Below are 20,340 nucleotides of genomic sequence, written 5' to 3'. Positions count from 1 at the left end.
TTGGGGCAGATACGGTGGATACTGTACAGAATGTGCAGGGGAGGTGAGGAAAGATGGTCGGAGAAACCACTAGGAAGGCTGAAGATCTCGCCGGAAACACTTGGCAGCACTGTAAGTTTTTGAGATTTTATCAGATTTGATGTTACAAAAACGTTGCTCTTTGATTTGCTGTTGAATTAGCTGCATAGTTAAGCTATTTGATTGGCTAAGTTTTGAAGCGGAGGTTTCTGTTTGGCTAAAATATGAAAATCTTGTTACATTTATGCTTTCTCGGGAACCAAACAGGCGGTTTAGGGTTCAATGTTGATTTATGCATGTACATATGTATTTGTATTGATAGTGATTATGCTGTTTAATATGATGATTCTTTTGGAGACGTGATTTATGGTAGGTTTATATATATATATATATATATATATATATATATTGTTATGCATATTCGATGGTTAGATTGGATATGAAATCGCTGGAGTAATTATGGGAGAAGGGGTTTAATTTGATTTTTTTTGTTTTATGTATTTTATTATAAATATCTTTTGAGAAAATTTATTCATTTATTTTTAATTTTTTTAAAGATTAGGTACGTTTTTCACGGTAGCACGTCCCCTTATTTTAAAAGGGGACACACTAAGTGAAAAACGTCCCTAATTTTTATTCTAGTCACTTTTGTTGTGACATTTTCAAAATATCCCCTTTTGAGCGTCCCTAATTCAATAGGGACGCGCATTTTTTGGGCTTAAGATGTTACAATAAAAATGTCCCTCAAACTTGAATTTTTTGTAGTGCCTCATTTTATCTTAACTCAAAGTTTAATATAACTGTTCAATATGTTACTCTCAACTCCTGTTTATTACATTTAGGGGAAAATTCACTTTACCCCCTGAAATTTCATGAGTTTTTCAATTTGAACTCTAAAATTTAAAAATTGGCAATGTACCCCTCTAATGTTTCAAAAATTTTCAATTTAAACCTTCCGTTACTAATTTCCGTTAAATTGGACGAAAAAAAAAAAAAAAAAAAAAAAAAAAAAAAAAAAAAAACTGAGGGTAATTACGTAATTTCATAGATTTCCGTTCAATTTGCCGGAAATTAGTGACGGAAGGTTTAAATTGAAAATTTTTGAAACATTAGGGGATTACATTGCTAATTTTTAAACTTTTGGATTCAAATTGAAAAACTCCTAAAACTTCAAGGGGGTAAAGTGAATTTTTCCCTTACATTTAATATCCTTTAAAGTACTTTTTATATTGAGTTTTACTCTCCATTTCCACTGAAAATTTTGATTTATATTCATATTGGTGCTGCATCCTACCACCCACCATCCACTTCTAGCATTTTACTTTTTTTTTATTTTTTTTTTTCAACCTTGCTAAACTATAGAAACAGCTTGTCGTCTTACGTAATTATGTAATTGAAGTAAGAAGTTTGAAGAAAATAGGATCATGTATCTTCCTGTCCCATCACCATATGCATGAAAGTGAAAGTGAAATAAATATGTTGCTACAACCCTATTACTAATTAGCTAGAAATTATTTCTCCGAAAAAAAAAAAAAAAAAAAATTAGCTATAAATTAAAATAATAGTGGCTAGCTCTAAGATAATGCTTTGAAAATGGAAACTAAGTGAATGTAAATGCCAATTAATGAGATCGAAATCTTCAGCAGTCTAGCTAGTTGTGTAAGCAAGAGAGGGAAATAAGGAAAGAAAAAACCAAACAGACTGATAGGTGAAATTGGGCTTGGAACACATTGACTTTATTAATTAGTAGATGGATATGTAATTGTGAGCTTGAAGTTCATTAAAGTTAGTGATTGGTTTTGTGCAAAGTACTTGGAACAGATCTGACTTAAATACAATTTGTTTAGAACATAAGGGCTGTTGATGGAGTACTAGATCTTGTCTCCATTCGTATTGATGAAAAGCTTGCTGGCTTGACTCCAAATGATTCAGAGTGTTGTATATTTAGAGTGCGTACCCAATTACGCAACGTAAATGAGAAAGCATACAAACCTGAACTGCTTGCCATCGGTCCTTACCACCACGGTAAGGATGACTTGAAGCAGATGGAAGATCACAAATTGCTGTATTTACAACAACTTCTTCAAAGGAGAAACGAAAGTAGTGTGGAAAGATACATTAATGCCATGGGAGAATTGGAAGGAAGAGCTCGTAGATGCTATGCAAAACCCATTAACCTAACCAGGGATGAGTTTGTAGAAATGATGCTACTTGATGGGTGTTTCATCATTGAGCTGTTTCGCAAGTGGGAAAAGGAGGAGCTAAGAGATGAATGTGACCCAATCTTCCAATTGGATTGGATACCCTATAGCTTAGTGCGTGATGTACTGCTATTCGAAAACCAACTTCCATTATTTGTTCTCACTAAATTGATCGAGTTGACACAGGTTCCTAACCAGCAAGACAATCTTATTGATCTAACCATGTTTTTATTCCAAAACTCATTATTTTCATTTGATGGCCGGATCCCTAAATCAAGTCATGAATTGCTCCGAAACAGTAGCCATCTACTTGCTTTGCTACATAAATCTGTCACTCCACCATATGTAGAAATCGGTACAGGTGGGAATGTTGTAGAGTGGAAATCGATACCTAGTGCCACAGAGCTTGAAGAGGCTGGAGTCAAATTCAAGAAGGTAGAGGGAGTCAACTTGTTTGACATAAAGTTCAACAATGGGGTACTGGAAATTCCACTTTTGCAAATAGATGATCAAACAGAATCTATCTTCCGAAATTTGATTGTATATGAGCAATATAGTCAAAATAATAATCCCCAATACTTCACAGAATATATGAACTTCATGGATTATCTCATCAACTCTCCAAAGGATGCTGAATTACTTCGTCGACGTGGAATTATTGAAACTTTGTTGGGTGATGATGAATCTGTCTCCACCTTGTTTAACAAGCTTGGGGACTGTGTTGTGGTATCCAACATCTATTATGCTCAAATTTTCAGTGATATGAACAAGCATTGCCGCAGACGTCTGAATGTGTGGAAGGTAAAATTGAGGCACAACTACTTCAACAGCCCTTGGGCATTGATTTCGGTTCTTGCAGCTGCCTTTTTGCTCCTGCTTGCTTTAACACAGACCATATTTTCTATTCTTTCTTACATTGTTTCCAAAAAGTAGCAAGGACCTGTTATTTTGATCCCATAATTAGTTCATATTACATAATTTTGAAATAATGTTTTAGTAAATTCAATGACTTAAATGGCTCCTCAGGAAATCTTTCTACTGAGCTAGAGTCATCTTTGTTGTATTCAAATGGTTATTGTCTTTGGAACCACCTTATTAGAGGTTGCTTATGGGTTTGTACTAATGTTCTTTGCAATTTGTTCATAATTAGAGGGTTGCTAGAATTTTTTTTTTTTAACATTTTTTTTTGTGGCGTTCTATCATTTGGAACCATATATATGAACACAAACATGCTAGGAACATGTTTCTTCTTTTTCTTTTTTCCTTTTTCTTTGGTGTGTGTTGAAGTTTTTGACATGGATGTCTAAATTGGTCTATTTAAATTCATCTTCTTCATGTTTTAATAGTTAAATCTTAAATTATTATTTTAATAATAAATCAATAATATAGAAATTGTAAAGAACATACCAAAATTCATAATTCACTTTACCCTCAATCTTAGGCTACATAAAATGATAGAAGTTGCATAAATTTATAGGGTAGAGAAATGATCAATTTCCTTCTTTAATTAAACCTCCACTCCCCACCAAATGGGGAGTTTAATAGAAATCACTTCTCGTATTGAACAATAAAATAAAAAGACTGAAAAAGACAAATTCAATACCTAGTGCCATAGAGCTTCAAGAGGCTAGAGTCAAATTCAAGAATTGATGAAACCAGCCTCACCCTTCTGGCCCATTCCTCTATCAATATTTCCCTTGATTATTTTTTATAGCCTTGTTGGGAATTAACCTTGAATGAGATCTAAGCCAACGCAAATACTCAACAAAATCATATTTAAAGTAAGCAAATCAAACAGATTTGTTTGTTTCACTAGAATTGACCTTCATCCACAAATCTCTCCCCATGTCCCAAAAACAAGAAACCCAAAAGGGGAGAAAAAAATGATAATGAAAGAAAAAGTAGCAGGTACGTATGAAATCCCATAAGTAGTAGTTCAGAGAAACAAGAAATGACTAAGCACCAGGCAGTGACAGCTAAATACATTGTTTCACCTATATGAATCTGGGCGCTTTGGCTTGCTTTGAACAACAGCCTCAATCTTTTCCATCACAGCAGGAGTCAGTAGAGGGATGAGATCAACAGCTTTCATGTTCTCTTGAATCTACATAGAGGAAAAGAGTTCTTTGATTGGCTATGAAAAGAGAGAACAAGATGGCATACATTATGAGAGTAATTAATGGCTGTGTTTGTTTAACTCTTCAAAAACTGTTTTCTGTTTTCAAAAAGAAAACACACTTTTTTAAAAACAATTAACAAAGGATTTACTTCTTAAAACACAGATTTTTTTCAAAACACTTATAACACCTTTTTATAGGTGTATTTTGAGAAAACATATGCTTATCTTTTTAGGTTTGGAGGCTGACTTATTATTTCTTAAAAAAAAAAAAAATAGAAAGAGGTGGTAGCACAACCAACCCTAATGGAGAAGGGTGGACGAGAAAGGCCGCCACACAACCACCCCAACTAGATAAAGGTGGCCGCACTATCACTCCAACAAGACAGAGGTAATTGCGAACCACCCCTCTCCTTAGTGGAAGAATTAAAATCACAAAACCATTTTTAAAATGCATTCACAGGGAAATATGATGCAAAGACATGCCCCAACAGAGGAGCTGTGGCAACATGTGTCAGGCATGAATGCAGCTTGGACACAAAGAAGCACAATGGTTAGATTCCATGTTACAAATAAAAAAAAAAATTATGTATTATCAGTCTCCTTTAATAAAGTTGAATTATAAGCAAACACAAACCATATCAAAACAAATGCAGCATGTCAAGCAACAGCAAATATGTTACGAGGATATTATATTTTTAGAACTAACCTGAGATTCCTTCGTTGCTCCAGTAATAACAGAAGAAACATTAGGATTTGCAGCACACCATGCAATTGCAAGTTGAGATAATGGCACACCAAGTTCATCTGCGATTGGCTTCAGTCCTTCAACTTTTTTAAGCACGTCATCAACCAACGACCGATTAGCAAGATTCTACAAGGCAGAAATAACGGTTTAAGATTCTACCCTCTTTAATTTTTTTGTCCAAAAAAAAAAAAAAAAAAGAGGTTCTTACTGAACTTGTAGGTGTTGTATAGTATAGGAGCTAAAATGAGTTACTTCACACAGTTAAATGAACTAATCCAGTCCCCCCCCACCCCCCCCCCCCCAAAAAAAAAAAAAAAGTTAAGTCATGTAAACTCCATATTTTACATTTTGATGGCAGAATCAATCATGTTCTCAAATAAACATCATAAACATCATATAAGTACTAACCGAAGAATTAATGATCACATATGCTAAATGGATACAGATTGTATGAAGGGGGGAGCACCAATGATGACGGAACAATACCCCCAATTTATTACATTTGCTAAGCGTACAAAACTTTCATGCAGGAGTATTAGCCTTTAATTTATAGATGATGACATATTCTTGGCAGAAGTTTAGCCAACAAGAAATAGCCAGAAACTTATTCACGAAGTCAAATCAACATTCGCTTATGTGAGTAGAAAATAACATAAATGTACAATGGCAACAGAGATAGTTTATATAAGTCAACAATAAATGTTGATGAGCACATAGAATATTAGCTCAATACAGAGAACAGAGCAATACAATCCAAAAAAAGGCTTACTTTGTAATTTTCCAATGCAAACCGACTATCAGCAGGTATAACTTTCTTGTTGTATTTTCCAGTAAGCACTCCAGATGCAAGTGGGCTCCATGTGGTAAGACCCAGGCCATGGTTGCTGTACAGAGGAAGGTACTCAGACTCAACCTGCATTCATTCATAGCGATATCATGCACAAAGCCAAAATTTACATATCAAAAGTATATGTTCACACACACCCACACACAGGCAGGTATATATATGTGTGTGTGTTGGAAAACGCATCACTACAACTGTTCCATTACTCATGACCTACAACAGCAAGCACTCACATTGGGCTCAACAAAATAGCTAAAAAGCTATTATGACTAGCGTTGTAGCAAAAAATGGTCCACATCCAACTCAACAAAATGGCTAAAGATTTGCTATGCACCGTAACTCAACAAACCCTTAGTTAAATTAATTAAAAAAAAAATCTTGTTCTCTCTCTTCCTTGGGAATAGAGAAAGTAGATAAAGAAAGAACATTTTAAATGTAAAAGTAAAAGTGGATGGCTAAAATGTTGAGCCAGAAATAGGTGCTTTGAAAAAGTGGATGGCTAAAATAGAAAAATATGTTTTTTAGCTAAATATTTGTCGAGCCGGATGTGAGTGCTCTAAAGAAAAAGCAATACAGCTCATTTGGGACAAAAATTTAAGAACCCCCTTATGTCCTCCCTAAAAATTTAAATAATCCCGTCAAGCTTCTTAAAAAAAAAAAAAAAAGGAGGTAAAAGGTAAAAAAAAACTCACCACCCTTTGAGAAAAAATATATTAGTTCCCCCTGCCCCACAATCCAAGATTCTGTTATTGGCAAACAACTCCCCCTTATTTTCATTTCTCCCAAAAAAAAAGAAGGTCAAACTCCTTTCAAAACTATTACCAAACAACTTTCTTCACTTTTCTCTCACAAAAAATTCAAAACTCATTTTTACTTTATTTCACATCAATCACTTTTTATTACTATTCAAACAAAAAATCCACAACAAAACTCTACCAAACAGCCAATGTTTTCTCTTAAAAAATATGAAGAAATATTTGAGCTTTTTCTAAAATCCAAAAATTTAACCCTTAAAAAGTTTCTAAAAACCAAAAGATATCTTTTTCTAAAACTCAAGATGTGTGACTCTCCTCCATCCTCCCCTCAACTCCTCCCTCTCTCTCCTATGCTTTCTCTTTTCCCTAAAAATTCCAAGTCACCTTTTAAATCTCCTCCTTCCTTTCCATTGAAACAATATTCAGGCCCCCCAAGTAAAAATTATTTGCTCTATCATTGATTATACATGTTCAAAACAAACAAGAAGACACTATCAACAAATGACTCATTGATTGTGTTTGACTAAGTGATGCAGGCAGCAAGAAGCAGGTTTTATTTTAATTTAGTTTTGTTTAGTTTTAAGAGTAAAGATATGTTTATGATTTTATATTTTTGGACATGGATTTTACTTTTGGTCTATTAAGTAATATTTTGAGTTTTATTATGCTTTTTGGGGTTTTCTTTTGGTTCTATTATTTATCTAGTTTGGACTTAAGAGTCAAAAGGCCATGTCTTATTAGAAGTCCAAGTCTTTTTAGAGTCCAAGGTTTACTAGGGTTAGGCTATATGATGCAATCCTTCTCCGAGGTGTGATGCCAACAAAGTCCCCTAGATTATCTTCTTCTTTTTCTCTGAGTTCCAGCAATTTTTAGTTTTATATTTATAGGATTTCCAGCAATTTTCTGTTTCACCTTCAAATCCTAAGATCATGAAACAAAAACCCTAAAATCCATCAAATAGTAGCCATACAATACCAAAATATCATTCTCAGATTACATTTTTTTTTATATAAGTAATTCATCTTATTAGAAGAGCAAAAGGGCACAACTATATAGGAAGTATACAAAAGAGACCCCCAATTAAAGAGAAGTAAAAGACTATGAATCTTTAAGTTCTAAGAAACTAGAAAAACAAGAATTGTTGTAAGTCGTCACCCAACCATAAAGAGATTTGAACATAAGGGCTTTTAACTCAAACATTGATCTCTCACAATCTTGGAAGTTCCAAGCATTAGGCTCTGTCCAAAACAAGGAGCCAACCTACAGGCTTCTAAATTGCAGCAACTTCCAACTACCCTCTCCAGTTAGTCAACAACTCCACAACTATTTGGGGCATTATCCATTCTAATCCAAAAAGACGGTAAATCAATACCCTCAAACTCTCGTCATTTCACAATAGAGCAGAAGAAGATTGATGGTTTCATCACTCTTCTTGCACATGCAGTACTAATCCATCATTATGACGTAATCTTCCTTAACGCCACTGTCCACACAAATAATGCCACTTTCAAAGGAGCCATATTTCTCCACATGCTCTTCCAAGTAAATGGAGTGCCAGCAGGGGGGCCAAAGCACATGATAAAAATATCTGACCTCCAAAGTCTACCTTTTGGAATGGGTCCAACAAATTTTATCCTCGTCTCAACCCTTGAAAGTACAAAAGACTAGAGAACAAAGTGACTGACTCCACCTCCTACTTATGCACTGGCTTGGTAAAAGAAATATTCAGAAAACTACACATAATCCGCCACTGAAGCCTCCTTACAGTGAGCAATACTAAACAACTTCAAAAAAACTGCCTTCAAAATCTAGTCCCCACTCTACATATCATGCCAAAACCTGATATTGGACCCATATCTCACCTTGTATCTGACAAATCTAGAGAAGCCTCCCACCCCCTCCTAATGTTTTTCCATACCCAAACCCCGAAGGACCAAAAAACCTCTTTGGAACACCACCCTCTTCACATGTTGTCATATTTCACTTCCACCAATGATCTCCACAGGGCCTCCCTTTCCATGACAAAATGTCATACCATTTCCCCAAGAGAGCTCGGATTACTATTTGTACTCCATAACAGCAATGAGTTTCCCCTTTTGCTTTGCTTTCAAACCGAAACCATTTCCTTACCCTAATTGTCCCAAATATCTTTAAAGCCTTTTCCATAACAAAACAACCTTAATTTCCCCTTAAATTCCTGCTGCCAGAAAAAATCCTGCACCCACAAGTTTTGGGAATTCAATCTTTTCACATGCTTTAGAGCTTCAAAGCCCCATTTTTTGCCTAAAAGTTTGCAATCAAATAAACCTAGAAACATCTGTGTGCTGTTCTCCCATGTCAAACTGGGTATCCTAGGCTTTAGTGCTACATCAGTAAGGATGCGAAGAATTGAGATGTGATAATTGAGAGAGACGGATGGAGTGATTTAAGGCCAGATATGGAAAAATAAAATACAAAGGAATAGACGGTAAAGATCTTAGCATTTGAATGCAGGCCATCCTCTTCTCGTCTGAGAATGGACCATAAATAATGATAGGAACGTCAAGATAAAGGGTTGAATTTGAAATCCCCCTGTAAGGCCGAGGTGTGTCCTAACTAAGAAACTCTCAGTTCATTGCAATAGGACTTTATTTTCTTCACCGCCTAAACAGATTTGGGTCCCTAAGCAGCCACTACATGATGCGCTGCACAACTCCTAACGGGCACATGATTCAGATAAACTAAATTGAAAGAATAAAACTGCTCATCTCCTGCTAAAATTTGTGGCTCCAGAGCTATTAAAAGTCAAACGAACCGACTCCAAAAAGAATCCATAAAACACAAGACACCGGGTCAGACAAAAACATCCCATCTGGGTTCAGTTCACATATCTCATACTAAAAGCTCAAAAATTCACCAAATAAAAGTAGAAATAAAACAAAAGGCTTTGATATCTAACCATTTCGCCTATTACCCAGGACCCCAAATTCCACAAGCCAATCCACTTCACATAAACACATAAAAATCTTTACCTTTTGCCTGGTTAGCATATTATACTCAGGCTGCTCGACGATGGGGCCGACCAAGTCTAAACGATCGGCGACGCCCCAAGCCTCGGTGATCTGCTGAGCGGACCACTCGCTGGTGCCCCAGTAGAAGGCCCAGCCCTTGTCGATCACGTAGTTCATGGCCCTCACCGTCTCCTCGATCGGCGTGGACGAGTCCGGGCGGTGGCAGTAGATGACATCGACGTAGTCCGTGTCAAGGCGCTTGAGCGAGGCCTTGGTGCCCTCCACGATGTGCTTCCTGGAGAGGCCCTTGTCGTTGGGACCCGGCCCGCCCCAGAAGATCTTGGTGGAGATGACAATGTCGGAGCGCTTCCATCCCAGCTCCCGAATGGCCTGGCCCATGATCTCCTCTGCCCGGCCATTGGCGTAGACCTCGGCGTTGTCGAAGAAGTTGACGCCGTGATCTCGGCAGCACTGCAACAACGACTTGGCCTCCTTCACGTCCAGCTGGTTCCCGAAGCTCACCCACGCCCCATAGGACAGCTGGCTCACCTTCAGGCCCGACCGCCCCAGGTTATTGTACTGCATTTCGCGTTGTCTGGTTTTTCGTGCGGAGAAAGCGAGAGAGAAGAGGGAGGAGGGTGCGGGTGTGTGCTGACTGAGTTCCAAAGGAGCGGTGGTGGGAAATGGGAAATAAGCGAAATGACTATAAAGTCTATAATGTTGTCTCTTGGCTTGGGGGAGGGCAACTGGAGCGAGTAGCGAACGTTGTGGAATGAAGGAGAATCGGATATTTCGAATGAATGTGACTGATGGGACACGTGGGATGCTGTGCTGACTATTCAACCCTCAAGTTTCCCACACCAAAAAAAAAAAAAAAAAAAAAAAAGCTTTATAATTTTTTGCTTTTTTCTAAACTAGTAAAAAAAAAAAATACAATGCACAAAAAAATTAAAAAAAAATTTATAGAAAATATATATTTCAATTTCAAGTAGTGCTACATACTACACCGATATTAGTAAACAGTACTCATACGAGTGGTGTGTTACCCAGGATTTTAAAAAATAAATAAACAAAGTTTAAAAACAATACATTTTTTAAAATCCTAATTCCTAAGTGCCACACCACCCAATGCCAGTGTTGTTTACTCACACTAGTGTGGTGTTTAGCATTACTCGAAGAGGCAGAGAAGAGAGAGCCATGAGAAAGGCGGAGAAAACGGTTGGGTTAAAAAAAAAAACGTAGAAAAATAATATTTAAAAAAAGTAAAGAGTTGAATAGTTAAAATGTTAGAGTTTATGTTAAAAAATGAGTAAATAAAATAAAAAAATAAAGCTTTTTGAGTAACTAAAGTTGATATTGGTGCTGGAAATGTTCTGATAGACCAACGAGTGGTTTGGGTTACCAGCTTGGACTCCATCTGCTTAGACCAACCTACTGATTAGCCTTGTAGTCCCTAACAACTCTGCCTTTTAAAGTATTCATTTCCCCTTTATTGTAGTTACCCCTCCTCGTTTATAGATTTTGAAGTGATTTTTTAAAAAGAGAAGAAATATTATTCCGGAATATATAATACTTTCAACCAATTGTACCCTTTTTAAAAAAAAATAAAAAAAATAAAAAAGAGCAAAAGAAAGAAGATGGAGATTGTTTGTTAAAATTAGTTAATGCCAAGTTTGAAGTTGGTCAAATGGCATCCAGGGATTAATTTGTCACACACTTAAGGTTAGAGGCCAGATTGATACAGCTGGATTCATCATGTGGCGGCTGGTGGAGTTGTACGTGATCGTCAGAATCTTGCATGTGCCTTTATCTGTTTTTTGATATTTTCATTCCCACGTTTCATCATTAAAAAGCATCATCTTCTTTAACAGCTTCTTTTCTTTTCTCTTCTTTTCTTTTCTTTTCTTTTGGTTGGCTTCTTCGTGACCTTAATTCAACACCAAAGTTACATTGACGTGGCTTGAATTCCTATCACAATTTTTTTTTTTTTTTTTTTTTTTTAGAGAAATACTATGCATTCTTTTTTTTTTTTAGAGAAATACTATGTGTTCTTTTAATGTTCTCTTGGTATTCTCCCAACTGTGATATGACTTTTAAAATTATCGTTGAATTTGAGATTATCATTATTAACTTTTAATCTATTTGTGATTTTAAAAGTCACATCACAATTAAGAGGACACCAAAAAAACACTAGAAGAGTTCACGTAGCATTTCCCTTTTCTTTTCTTTTTTTACCTTTTGACTAAGCTTTTACGCCCCTGATTTTTAGAAGCTTTTTAACCGACTTTTTTTGCTAGCTTGGCTTGACTTGGCTTCTATGTTAAATAAGAATCCCATGCGGGTGACACGGTTGAGTCACATTTTATTGGTTTATTTATTGTGTTTTTTCGGGTCAATCTAATTTAACTCAAATCTTATTACATTAAATCTCAGCCCTTAATTTTATATTATGTTTGTGTCGGATTCGTGGTTCATGCTAAATATTGTCAAACCTACTTGCAACATAAGCTTTTTAGAAAAAAAATAAAATAAAAAATAAAAAATAAAACTCAATAATTGTCTTACCCATTTAAAGTGGATAGTGAATCATCTTACTATAGCTAAAAACCAACCTATCATTTCTTTTAATATAAGTATTTGTAGAATCCTAACAGAAAGAAAGAAGCTACAAGAAAATAAAGACAAAGCTAATTAAAGACTAATCGAAACGGAGAGAAGAGGGTCCTTCTCACCGACAATGGAACGAAGGGCAATAAGAATACGGCCAGAAAAAATCTAGTTGCGACCTAACATGCCGCATAATGAGCACAAAGGAAGTATTGACTTTATTAGCTTCCCAAGAAGAGGAGGCTAAAGATGGAATCATGAAAGTCAAATCAGAACTTATCATTTTTGTTAATACAGGAAGTTCCCCACTAAAAGAGGTTCAGCGTTGAATTATTTAAAATTGCAAGTCCTATGAAAGGAAAGTAGAGATGAAATTCAATTAACTGAATTTAAGATTGGTATTAATACGTGAAGTCTGACAGAATTAAATTAGGTATAACAAAACAGAATTAAATTCTTATCCTTCAAATTTTATATTTATATCAGAATCGATGATCTCAACAGATATTATTAGCATCTCTCACTAATTTCATTACAACGCAACGCAGCAAGTCCAAGAAATCAGATTGCCAAAAAACTATAAAAACCAACATTCTATTTACAAATGCCCAAATTTTTTTATTTTAAAAAAATATATAAATAAAATCCAAGCAATTCCGGGATGATCATGATCCTGCATCAATTAACCAAACAATTATACTAAGCAGAGCTGGTAGTTGGGGCAGAGAGAGCACCTAATTCCTCATTAAGCTTGAAGAAAAAAAAAAAAAAACCATAAAACAATTAGCAAACTGAAATTCAAGAAAAAGGAAAAGGAAGAAGAGGAAGCAAGCTGGGATTACATACAGAGAAAGGGACAGAGAGATTGCCTGAGAGTGACAAAGAGACAAAGAACCCCTATGACTGGTGAGAAGAAAGAGAACATCTGATAAGAGTAAAATTTGAAATTTAGAACATTTTTACCATAACCAGGGCTAGAGAGAGAGAGAGAGAGAGAGAGATTACCAATTGAGAGTGGTGGTGGCAACATGCGGCAGAGAGTGATAAAGAAGGAAGGAGGGAAGGTGGAGAGTGCAGAAGAGAGGGCTGCAGAGTGTGAGACAGAGCATGAGGCCACCTCTATACATTTGTTGACCACAATGCCATTATCCACAAAGCATTATCCTTCATGTCTTTTTTGGTTGGTAAATAACTTCTGTTTTCCAGTGACTTATAAATATGTTTGTAAACAAGTTATATACATTTGCCTCTATGAAAAGAGAAGGAGATACTTCAAAAGGTTAAAGGTTGGTGATTAAGAACTCACTTTTGAAACTGTAGAACACAATTCAGGCTGCCGCACGATGTATATTTGATCGCCATGACTTTCCTCCTTATATATGTCCTGATTCCTGTGCCAAGTCCATAACGCATATGTAGAATTCACAACCTGCATTAAAAATACAAATATAAGTTCTGGGTAAGTAATCTATATGCATGCTAGGATAGAAATTCCAAAGGAGTGCATGATTTCACAGACTAAGACCATACCTCTAGTATTCCATGCCCAAAGCTGCTTTCTCTATATGCGCTCCACTCTGGTTGTTTGTTCCAACAAAACTGGCCTTTAGCAGGACCAGAAGAAAAATTCAAATGACATAGCCCTCCAAATTCCGGTGTGTTGTCTCCAGCTGAAGGACACTTTCCAGGGTCATCTGCGAAATCAACATCAACTTTCTCAATATTTCCACCATCTCCAACTGTTATGTACACAGGCCCACATGGATCTAATGTGTAGTTATATACTCTGTTCATGCGCTCATAGGCATGCACCTGCAAAGCAGAGAATTTATCACGCTGCATTCAAAGAAGAAATCTTTGTTTAAAATGTAAGATTATATCTAGCTCATCAGATTTGTATCTATGGATTATTTCCAACCATGCTATATCCCCAACTTGTTTTCAAAACAAACTGAATTACAGTGAGCAATTATTATTGGGCCCAAAAAGACATGGGAAGTAACTCCATTAAAAAAATTGCTGAGTAAGAACATCAATGTTTCAATGTTATCTGGTCCTTTGACTCCACGAGAGAGATTGGAGAGAAAAATTCATATCTACCCAAGAGTAATTAAAAAATATGACACATGCAGCAGGTATCAGTCTTTCAAAGTGTTTTATTGTCAACACGCATGATATATAGTGTTCTTTTGCAAGGAAAACATGTAAGTCAAGGTCAAATGAAAGAGGACATTATCTATGAAATACTAAATTTTAACTTCGGTTGAAGTCCACTTATCAATCCACGTATGTATAATTGGTCAGAAAAGGTGCCCAGGCAGTTGGTTAATAGATCACTATATAAAACAAAACCCAACTGAATTAAGCTGTATCTTCAAGGCCACAAAATAACAAATTTTCAGTGCCACAATCATTATATCAGTTAAATAATAACCTCCTTGATCACTAAAATCACATGTTCCCTAATCAATCGGATCAAGATAGAATATATTTCAACTTACATGACCAGAAAAAACAATATCAACACCATATTGATACAGAATTGATTCCATTTCCTGCCTCATGCATTCAAATTCCTGATAGTGTGAAGAATAGCTGTTATACCAAGGTGGATGCCATGCTGCCACGAGCCAAGGGGTCACAGTGCGGTCTACTCTAAGAAGATCTTTCTTTAGCCAAGAAAATTGAGCACCTGGAACAAAGATTGAATGAAAACTCCTGGAATTGCAACAGAATCTTAAAAAAATCTTTTAAAACATGGGGTATTTAGGCCGAGTATATCAATATAAGTTGCTGTATCAGTTACCAGTACTGTTATAGTCAACATATGCTCCCAACATGATAAAATGTACTCCTCCAGCATCAAACGAGTAGTATAAATTACTCTTAGAGCCACTTTCTGCTGAGGGAACTGCAAATCTTGTCAAATAAGATTTGAACGTGATCCCAGCAACTTGAGGCTCAATCTCATGGTTGCCTTCGATGACCATCATAGGAAGTCTTGAGGTTAATGTCTCCATGTACCTGAACTAATTTCAAAAAGTGTGTTAAAAATAATCCATACTATATTACAATTAATTCAAGTGACACTTGTGGACAACATTCATCTTTTTCTCCAAAGTACCTCTAATGTCAAAAAGTAACTTCAATATTAAGTGCATCCATTAAAAACCAATGAAGCATGCAAAAAGAATAGAGTTATGAGTAATAAAAAGAGAGACAAAGTTAGAAGTAGATGAACCTATGCTAGCCGTCATATCAAAGCAAATGCAACAAATCAGTCTACAAGCTATTTCCAAAGACTGATAAGAAACAGATTGCAAGGTTACTAGCATTGTACTTGATCTTGATCCTGTTAAATTACCAGTTATCCCAAAAGCTTAAGCTGGTAAGAAGAGGTAAATTTAATCACTTAACCATTACTTTAACACTCCCTCTCACGTGTGGGCTCAAACTCTCTTTTAAGAGGTGATGCCCAACATTTTGAATATTTAATTAAATGGGAGGTAAATTGACGGAGTCAAGGTTCGATCCCAGGACCTTTGGCTTTGATACCATATTAAATTACCAGTTATCCCAAAAACTTAAACTGGTAGGAAGAGGTAAATTTAATCACTTAGCCATTAGGCTCATTACTTTAACAGATCCTATTATTTCTATCAATATCGCTTGATGTTGACTTTGGGTATGAAACTAGTATTTTGGTTTCATGGACTAAATACTTATGGGAATAGACATACAATAAGAAGAGATGACAAAATTTTGATATGTAAAACATCAAAGCTATAACATTATTGCTTCTCAAATGCTGAAAACTCTTGTCAAATATTACTTCTCCAAACAAATTTTCAGATGTGCCCCCCAACACTAACATGCTTCTCAATTGCATAAGTGTCCTGACCCCACCGGCAAAAATAGGTCCAGGACATCATATGAGAAATAGAATTCAAGATAAACAACAAATATAACAAACCTATACAAACTGAACAATTCCAAGCCTAAATAAAGATAAACTTTTAACAAGGATCAAATCCTAACACAGGCATAATTTGAAAATCGCATGAAGGTTACCTTCCCCACCCATCCCAGCGAGGTTGATAACTTTCTCTGATAGGCGCATCAGGGAATGCACATGAGAAGCATGCAGCTCCTTTTCCACCAGTTGTACGGTACTGATTGGCATAACTCAGGTCTCCAACCATTAAAATCATTGAAGGATCATTCTGAATCAAATGATCAATGGTTGTGGTAGAATTGCTCGTGAGTCCCAAATCTCCAATAACTGCAATCCGACGGGGATAACTGTTTGGGCTACGCATTGGAGAAGTTTCAAAGACATGCTCTTCACTCATAGCCGGAATAGAGCTATCCCCACACTTGTAATAATATTTTGTTTTAGGTTTGAGACCTGGAAGAAAATAGAAAGTTTCTAATTTAATAGAACCTGGTGCATTCTCCTTCTCTCATTTTGTCTCTTTCATGCGTTTAATTTTTCAATGAGATGACCACCCACACATTAAGTTTTAGCTTTTCCCACTACTTGTTTCATGAACATGTGATATTGAATTGACAAAGAACACTTTGACGATGGAAATTTAAAGCATAATATTGCTAACCAGTCTAGTTTGTAATTGCTTTTAAATGAAAAGTCTCTTTAACTTTAGATGATTGAATTCTCATGATTAAAGATCTGAGTAGCAGATAACTAGCAGATTGGTAATCAATGAAGACTATGGGGTAGATAACTTTTGCAATTCAGTGGAGTACAGAGTAGCAAACTACTACAGGCGGCATAAATTGGGTAAAAGCACTCCTCAAATTGGAAAATGGGAAGGAATAACTTCAGGTTTCAAAATACGTTAATGGGGGAAGCAAAATATAATCTAGGCTAGTGGTTGATAATAAATATTGGTGCTAAAGTACTTGACTAGCCACATAAAAGTTTCCTTCCCCTGAACGAATCTCACTTCATTTCCCTAACATGTGAAGATTATTACTTGTATGGAGAAACTATGCTAAATTGGAAGACATACAGTATACATCAATCATGAGAAGACAAACACTAAAAAAAGAAGATAGTACGTTCCACCTGCCAATCATAATCTCTTTAGTCATCTTCAAATATTTAAAAAATTTCTCATGAACATTGGTTTCTATTGTAAAAGGCTACCGACAATCATTCTATGCCGCATTGTCAAACTAAGTATGATAAACTAAAACAAGTTCTCTTAAGAGCAAAAATGGAATTTATACCTTTAAGCCTCACATGGTGAATGATCCCAGACGTGTAATTGAGGAGGCCTTCAAACGGGTACAATTGACTGTAAACCGTGGACGCCCCTTTCGCTACTTTCGTATACTTGCCACTTTCTTTCCCATACCACACCTCGCTCGCAACCGACGAAGGATCAAGCTCGGTCGCATTCGAACCAACCTGAGCATCCCCTAAACCAACACAACCAAACCCAATTCACCAACTCCAACAAACCAAACAAGAACAACAAGAAAACACTGAGAATTGCAGAGTCAAGTACCAGTAACCCAAGAAACCCACATTGAAGTTGGCGAAGAAACGGCAAGAGCTATCTGTTCTGGGAAGTTTGAGGTGACGTTTTTCTTGAGCCTGGGATCATCCATTGGCAAGTCGTCACTGCCTCTACGCAAAGACGGATCGAAGCGACGAGTCACAGGCTCAAATGGGCCTTCTAGAGTGGTGGGTATGCGCTTTTCAGTGACCACCATCGTTATTATGAACAAGAAGGTGGTCAGAGGAATCCATAACTTGCAGTCCTCCTTCATGGGGGTCCCTGTTCTTTGCTAGCTTCTTGGTTTTCTTCTTGGTTCTTGGAAGATAACCCGTTTGGTGTTAGTGGAGAAGAAAGAGTTGAGATTTTGCAACCACTTGTTGATGAAGTTTGGCATCTCTGCAACAGACAATGGAATGTGCTGTTCGCTTAGTATTCCATAATGAGTGATTACAATTTTCCTAATTAATAATCAATAAATAACAAAAAGAAGCGGGTACTATTACTCAAGCAAGTTAAACAAGTATTCTATATTGATGAACCTTTTCCAAATTTATGTTTTAGTTTTGATTTGAAAATAGAGTAATCCTCTTTTATTAAACTATCATAAAAACCGACACATAAACCTAGTAAAATGTAAAATGAAAGTGTTCTATTTAACATTATTTTTTAAAAATGCTTTGGAGAATTTTTTTCTTGTGGAATTCACTTAAGAAAATTGTTTGGCTGCAGTTTTTTTTTAAAAAATTACTATTTTATTTTGAGAAAATACAAACAAATGTAAATAAAATTTTATTTTATTAATAAGTAAAAAATAATAATAAATAAATAAAAAAAAAAAAAAAAAGAGGGGTAGCTCCTCCACCCTAGCAAGGAGGTGACTATTGGAGTAACTCGCACAAACACCTATTTTATTGGAGAATGGCATATAGACCACACTTTTGACCCGAGGTGTGAGCCACCACTTTGTTGGTAGTGGTACCACAAGCCAACCCCAGGTCCCAATGCTAGAGGTGGCTACTACTCTTTTCCCATCTATTTTTAAAATTTTTGGGTAAAGTCTACTTAACTCTCTTAAACTATCATCATAATAACAATATACCCCATAAACAATCAATTACGACAATTTATCTCCAAAACTATCAAAACAATGACAATGTACCCCCTCAATGCTAGTAAAATGACAAAATTACCTCTATAAAATTTTTAATAAGACAAAAATATCCTTAAAATTTTGAAAAAAAAAAAAATTTAGTATTTTTGTTTTTATTTTAGTAAGGGTAATTTTGTCATTTTTTTATATTTGTGATACATTGTCATTGTTTTGGTAGTTTGTGAGGTAAATTGTCAAAATTAATAGTTTGAAAAATAAATTGTCATTGGAGTGATAGTTTAAAAAGGTCAAGTAGACTTTACCTAAAATTCTTTTAAATAATAAGTTGCTCATCCACCTGAAAAGTTAATACTTGGTTACTCCAAATATCCTTAAAAGGTGTGAATTTAAAATATATATATTGTGTATTGAATTATTTGTTAATAATTTAGAAAACCGTTAGGCAAATGAAGCCTTCATTTTTCATGTTTAAGCAAGAGCAGTTGGATCAGCAATCATTGTCAGTTGGTGTACTGAGCTTGGGCCATGCTTGGGGTATTCAGGTTCCTCTATTTTGGGCCATGCTATGGTATTCAGATTTCATTTCATGTAGATGAGCCCAATTCTATTCTCAAACTATTGACTATTCAGGGTTTAGATCGTTTGCCTGGGCTGCAGATTTAGGCCCTTATTTGGGCTTGTTATATGCTCAGGCGACTACAGGCTGCAGCCTGGTCCAGTTTTATTACGCAATTTCTTCTATTTCTCAAAACTAGTGAAATGCGAATTAAGAATAACGCAAATACAACAATTACACCAAAACAGAGAGTTCACCCTTGAGAGTTACGTCTACAGAGTTGCAACAAAATTTTACTACATTTGTACGAAATTTTAGTCAGAAGTGACTATAAATATGACCCCAACTAAGTCAAAACACCAAAACAAGCCAAAAAAAAAAATCAACGTAAGGCTTATAACATCGAATCGGGTCGGATACAAAATCGTGATCCGCATAGCCTAACACAATTGACCCACCACTCAGCTTCACCGTCATTATCTCAAGTTGCCGCATCAATGCAAAGAAAAATATTACACACAGTCACACTTTCACACTCTCAAATGCACACTTCATAACATGGAACTAAAAGTTAGTATTAGATTTTGGACCCAAAATTACCTCGGCCCATATGGGTTATCTCAAATGTTTGTTCTTTTTAAGAAAATTGAAAATTTACCTATACAGGTAAAAAAAAAAAAAAAAAAAAAAAAAAAATTGAACATTTTTATACACTCCCTTGTGATTTCTATTTCTGGGAGGGTAAGAGCAAAAATGAGCGAGCATTCAATTGATTTATTTTATAGAAAATGGAGTTGAGTTGTATACGTGGGATAGTGGTGTGCTTTTTATTGTAGGCTGCACATGAAATCATGTGGCCTTGTCCC

General features: G+C 35.8%; 3 protein-coding genes across 5 annotated transcripts; 1 reads left to right on the top strand and 2 right to left on the bottom strand.

Annotated features, from left to right (window-relative positions):
* The first annotated feature begins 30 nt into the window (after positions 1–30).
* LOC148586559 (UPF0481 protein At3g47200-like) lies at positions 31–3,152 on the top strand. Its single transcript, XM_088515689.1, has 2 exons — positions 31–111; positions 1,866–3,152. The coding sequence occupies exons 1-2, from the start codon at positions 31–33 to the stop codon at positions 3,150–3,152; spliced, it is 1,368 nt and encodes a 455-aa protein (XP_088371815.1).
* Positions 3,153–3,975: 823 nt separating this feature from the next.
* KAB1 (potassium channel beta subunit 1) lies at positions 3,976–10,421 on the bottom strand. Its single transcript, XM_088515278.1, has 4 exons — positions 9,694–10,421; positions 5,853–5,996; positions 5,045–5,209; positions 3,976–4,323 (listed from the first exon to the last, which is right to left on the bottom strand). The coding sequence occupies exons 1-4, from the start codon at positions 10,255–10,257 to the stop codon at positions 4,210–4,212; spliced, it is 987 nt and encodes a 328-aa protein (XP_088371404.1). The 5' UTR covers positions 10,258–10,421; the 3' UTR covers positions 3,976–4,209.
* Positions 10,422–13,074: 2,653 nt separating this feature from the next.
* PAP23 (purple acid phosphatase 23) lies at positions 13,075–18,200 on the bottom strand. 3 transcript variants are annotated; one of them, XM_088515277.1, is made up of 9 exons: positions 17,814–18,200; positions 17,533–17,724; positions 16,351–16,687; positions 15,086–15,303; positions 14,781–14,971; positions 13,810–14,091; positions 13,586–13,708; positions 13,285–13,365; positions 13,075–13,204 (listed from the first exon to the last, which is right to left on the bottom strand). In XM_088515277.1, exons 1-9 carry the CDS (start codon positions 18,076–18,078, stop codon positions 13,118–13,120), a joined length of 1,776 nt encoding a protein of 591 aa, XP_088371403.1. In that variant the 5' UTR covers positions 18,079–18,200; the 3' UTR covers positions 13,075–13,117. The 3 variants fall into 3 exon arrangements, 1 of the variants encoding a protein (XP_088371403.1); XR_009439846.2 differs by having other exon boundaries at positions 13,186–13,204; positions 13,285–13,488; XR_009439847.2 differs by having other exon boundaries at positions 13,186–13,204; positions 13,285–13,474.
* Between the last annotated feature and the right edge of the window lie 2,140 nt (positions 18,201–20,340).

Source organism: Corylus avellana, chromosome 4 (assembly GCF_965113065.1).
Source record: "Corylus avellana chromosome 4, dhCorAvel1.hap1.2, whole genome shotgun sequence".
Taxonomy (NCBI): domain Eukaryota; kingdom Viridiplantae; phylum Streptophyta; class Magnoliopsida; order Fagales; family Betulaceae; genus Corylus; species Corylus avellana.
The sequence above is the reverse complement of the archived record's forward strand: the minus strand, read 5'-3'. Positions and strand labels throughout refer to the sequence as shown.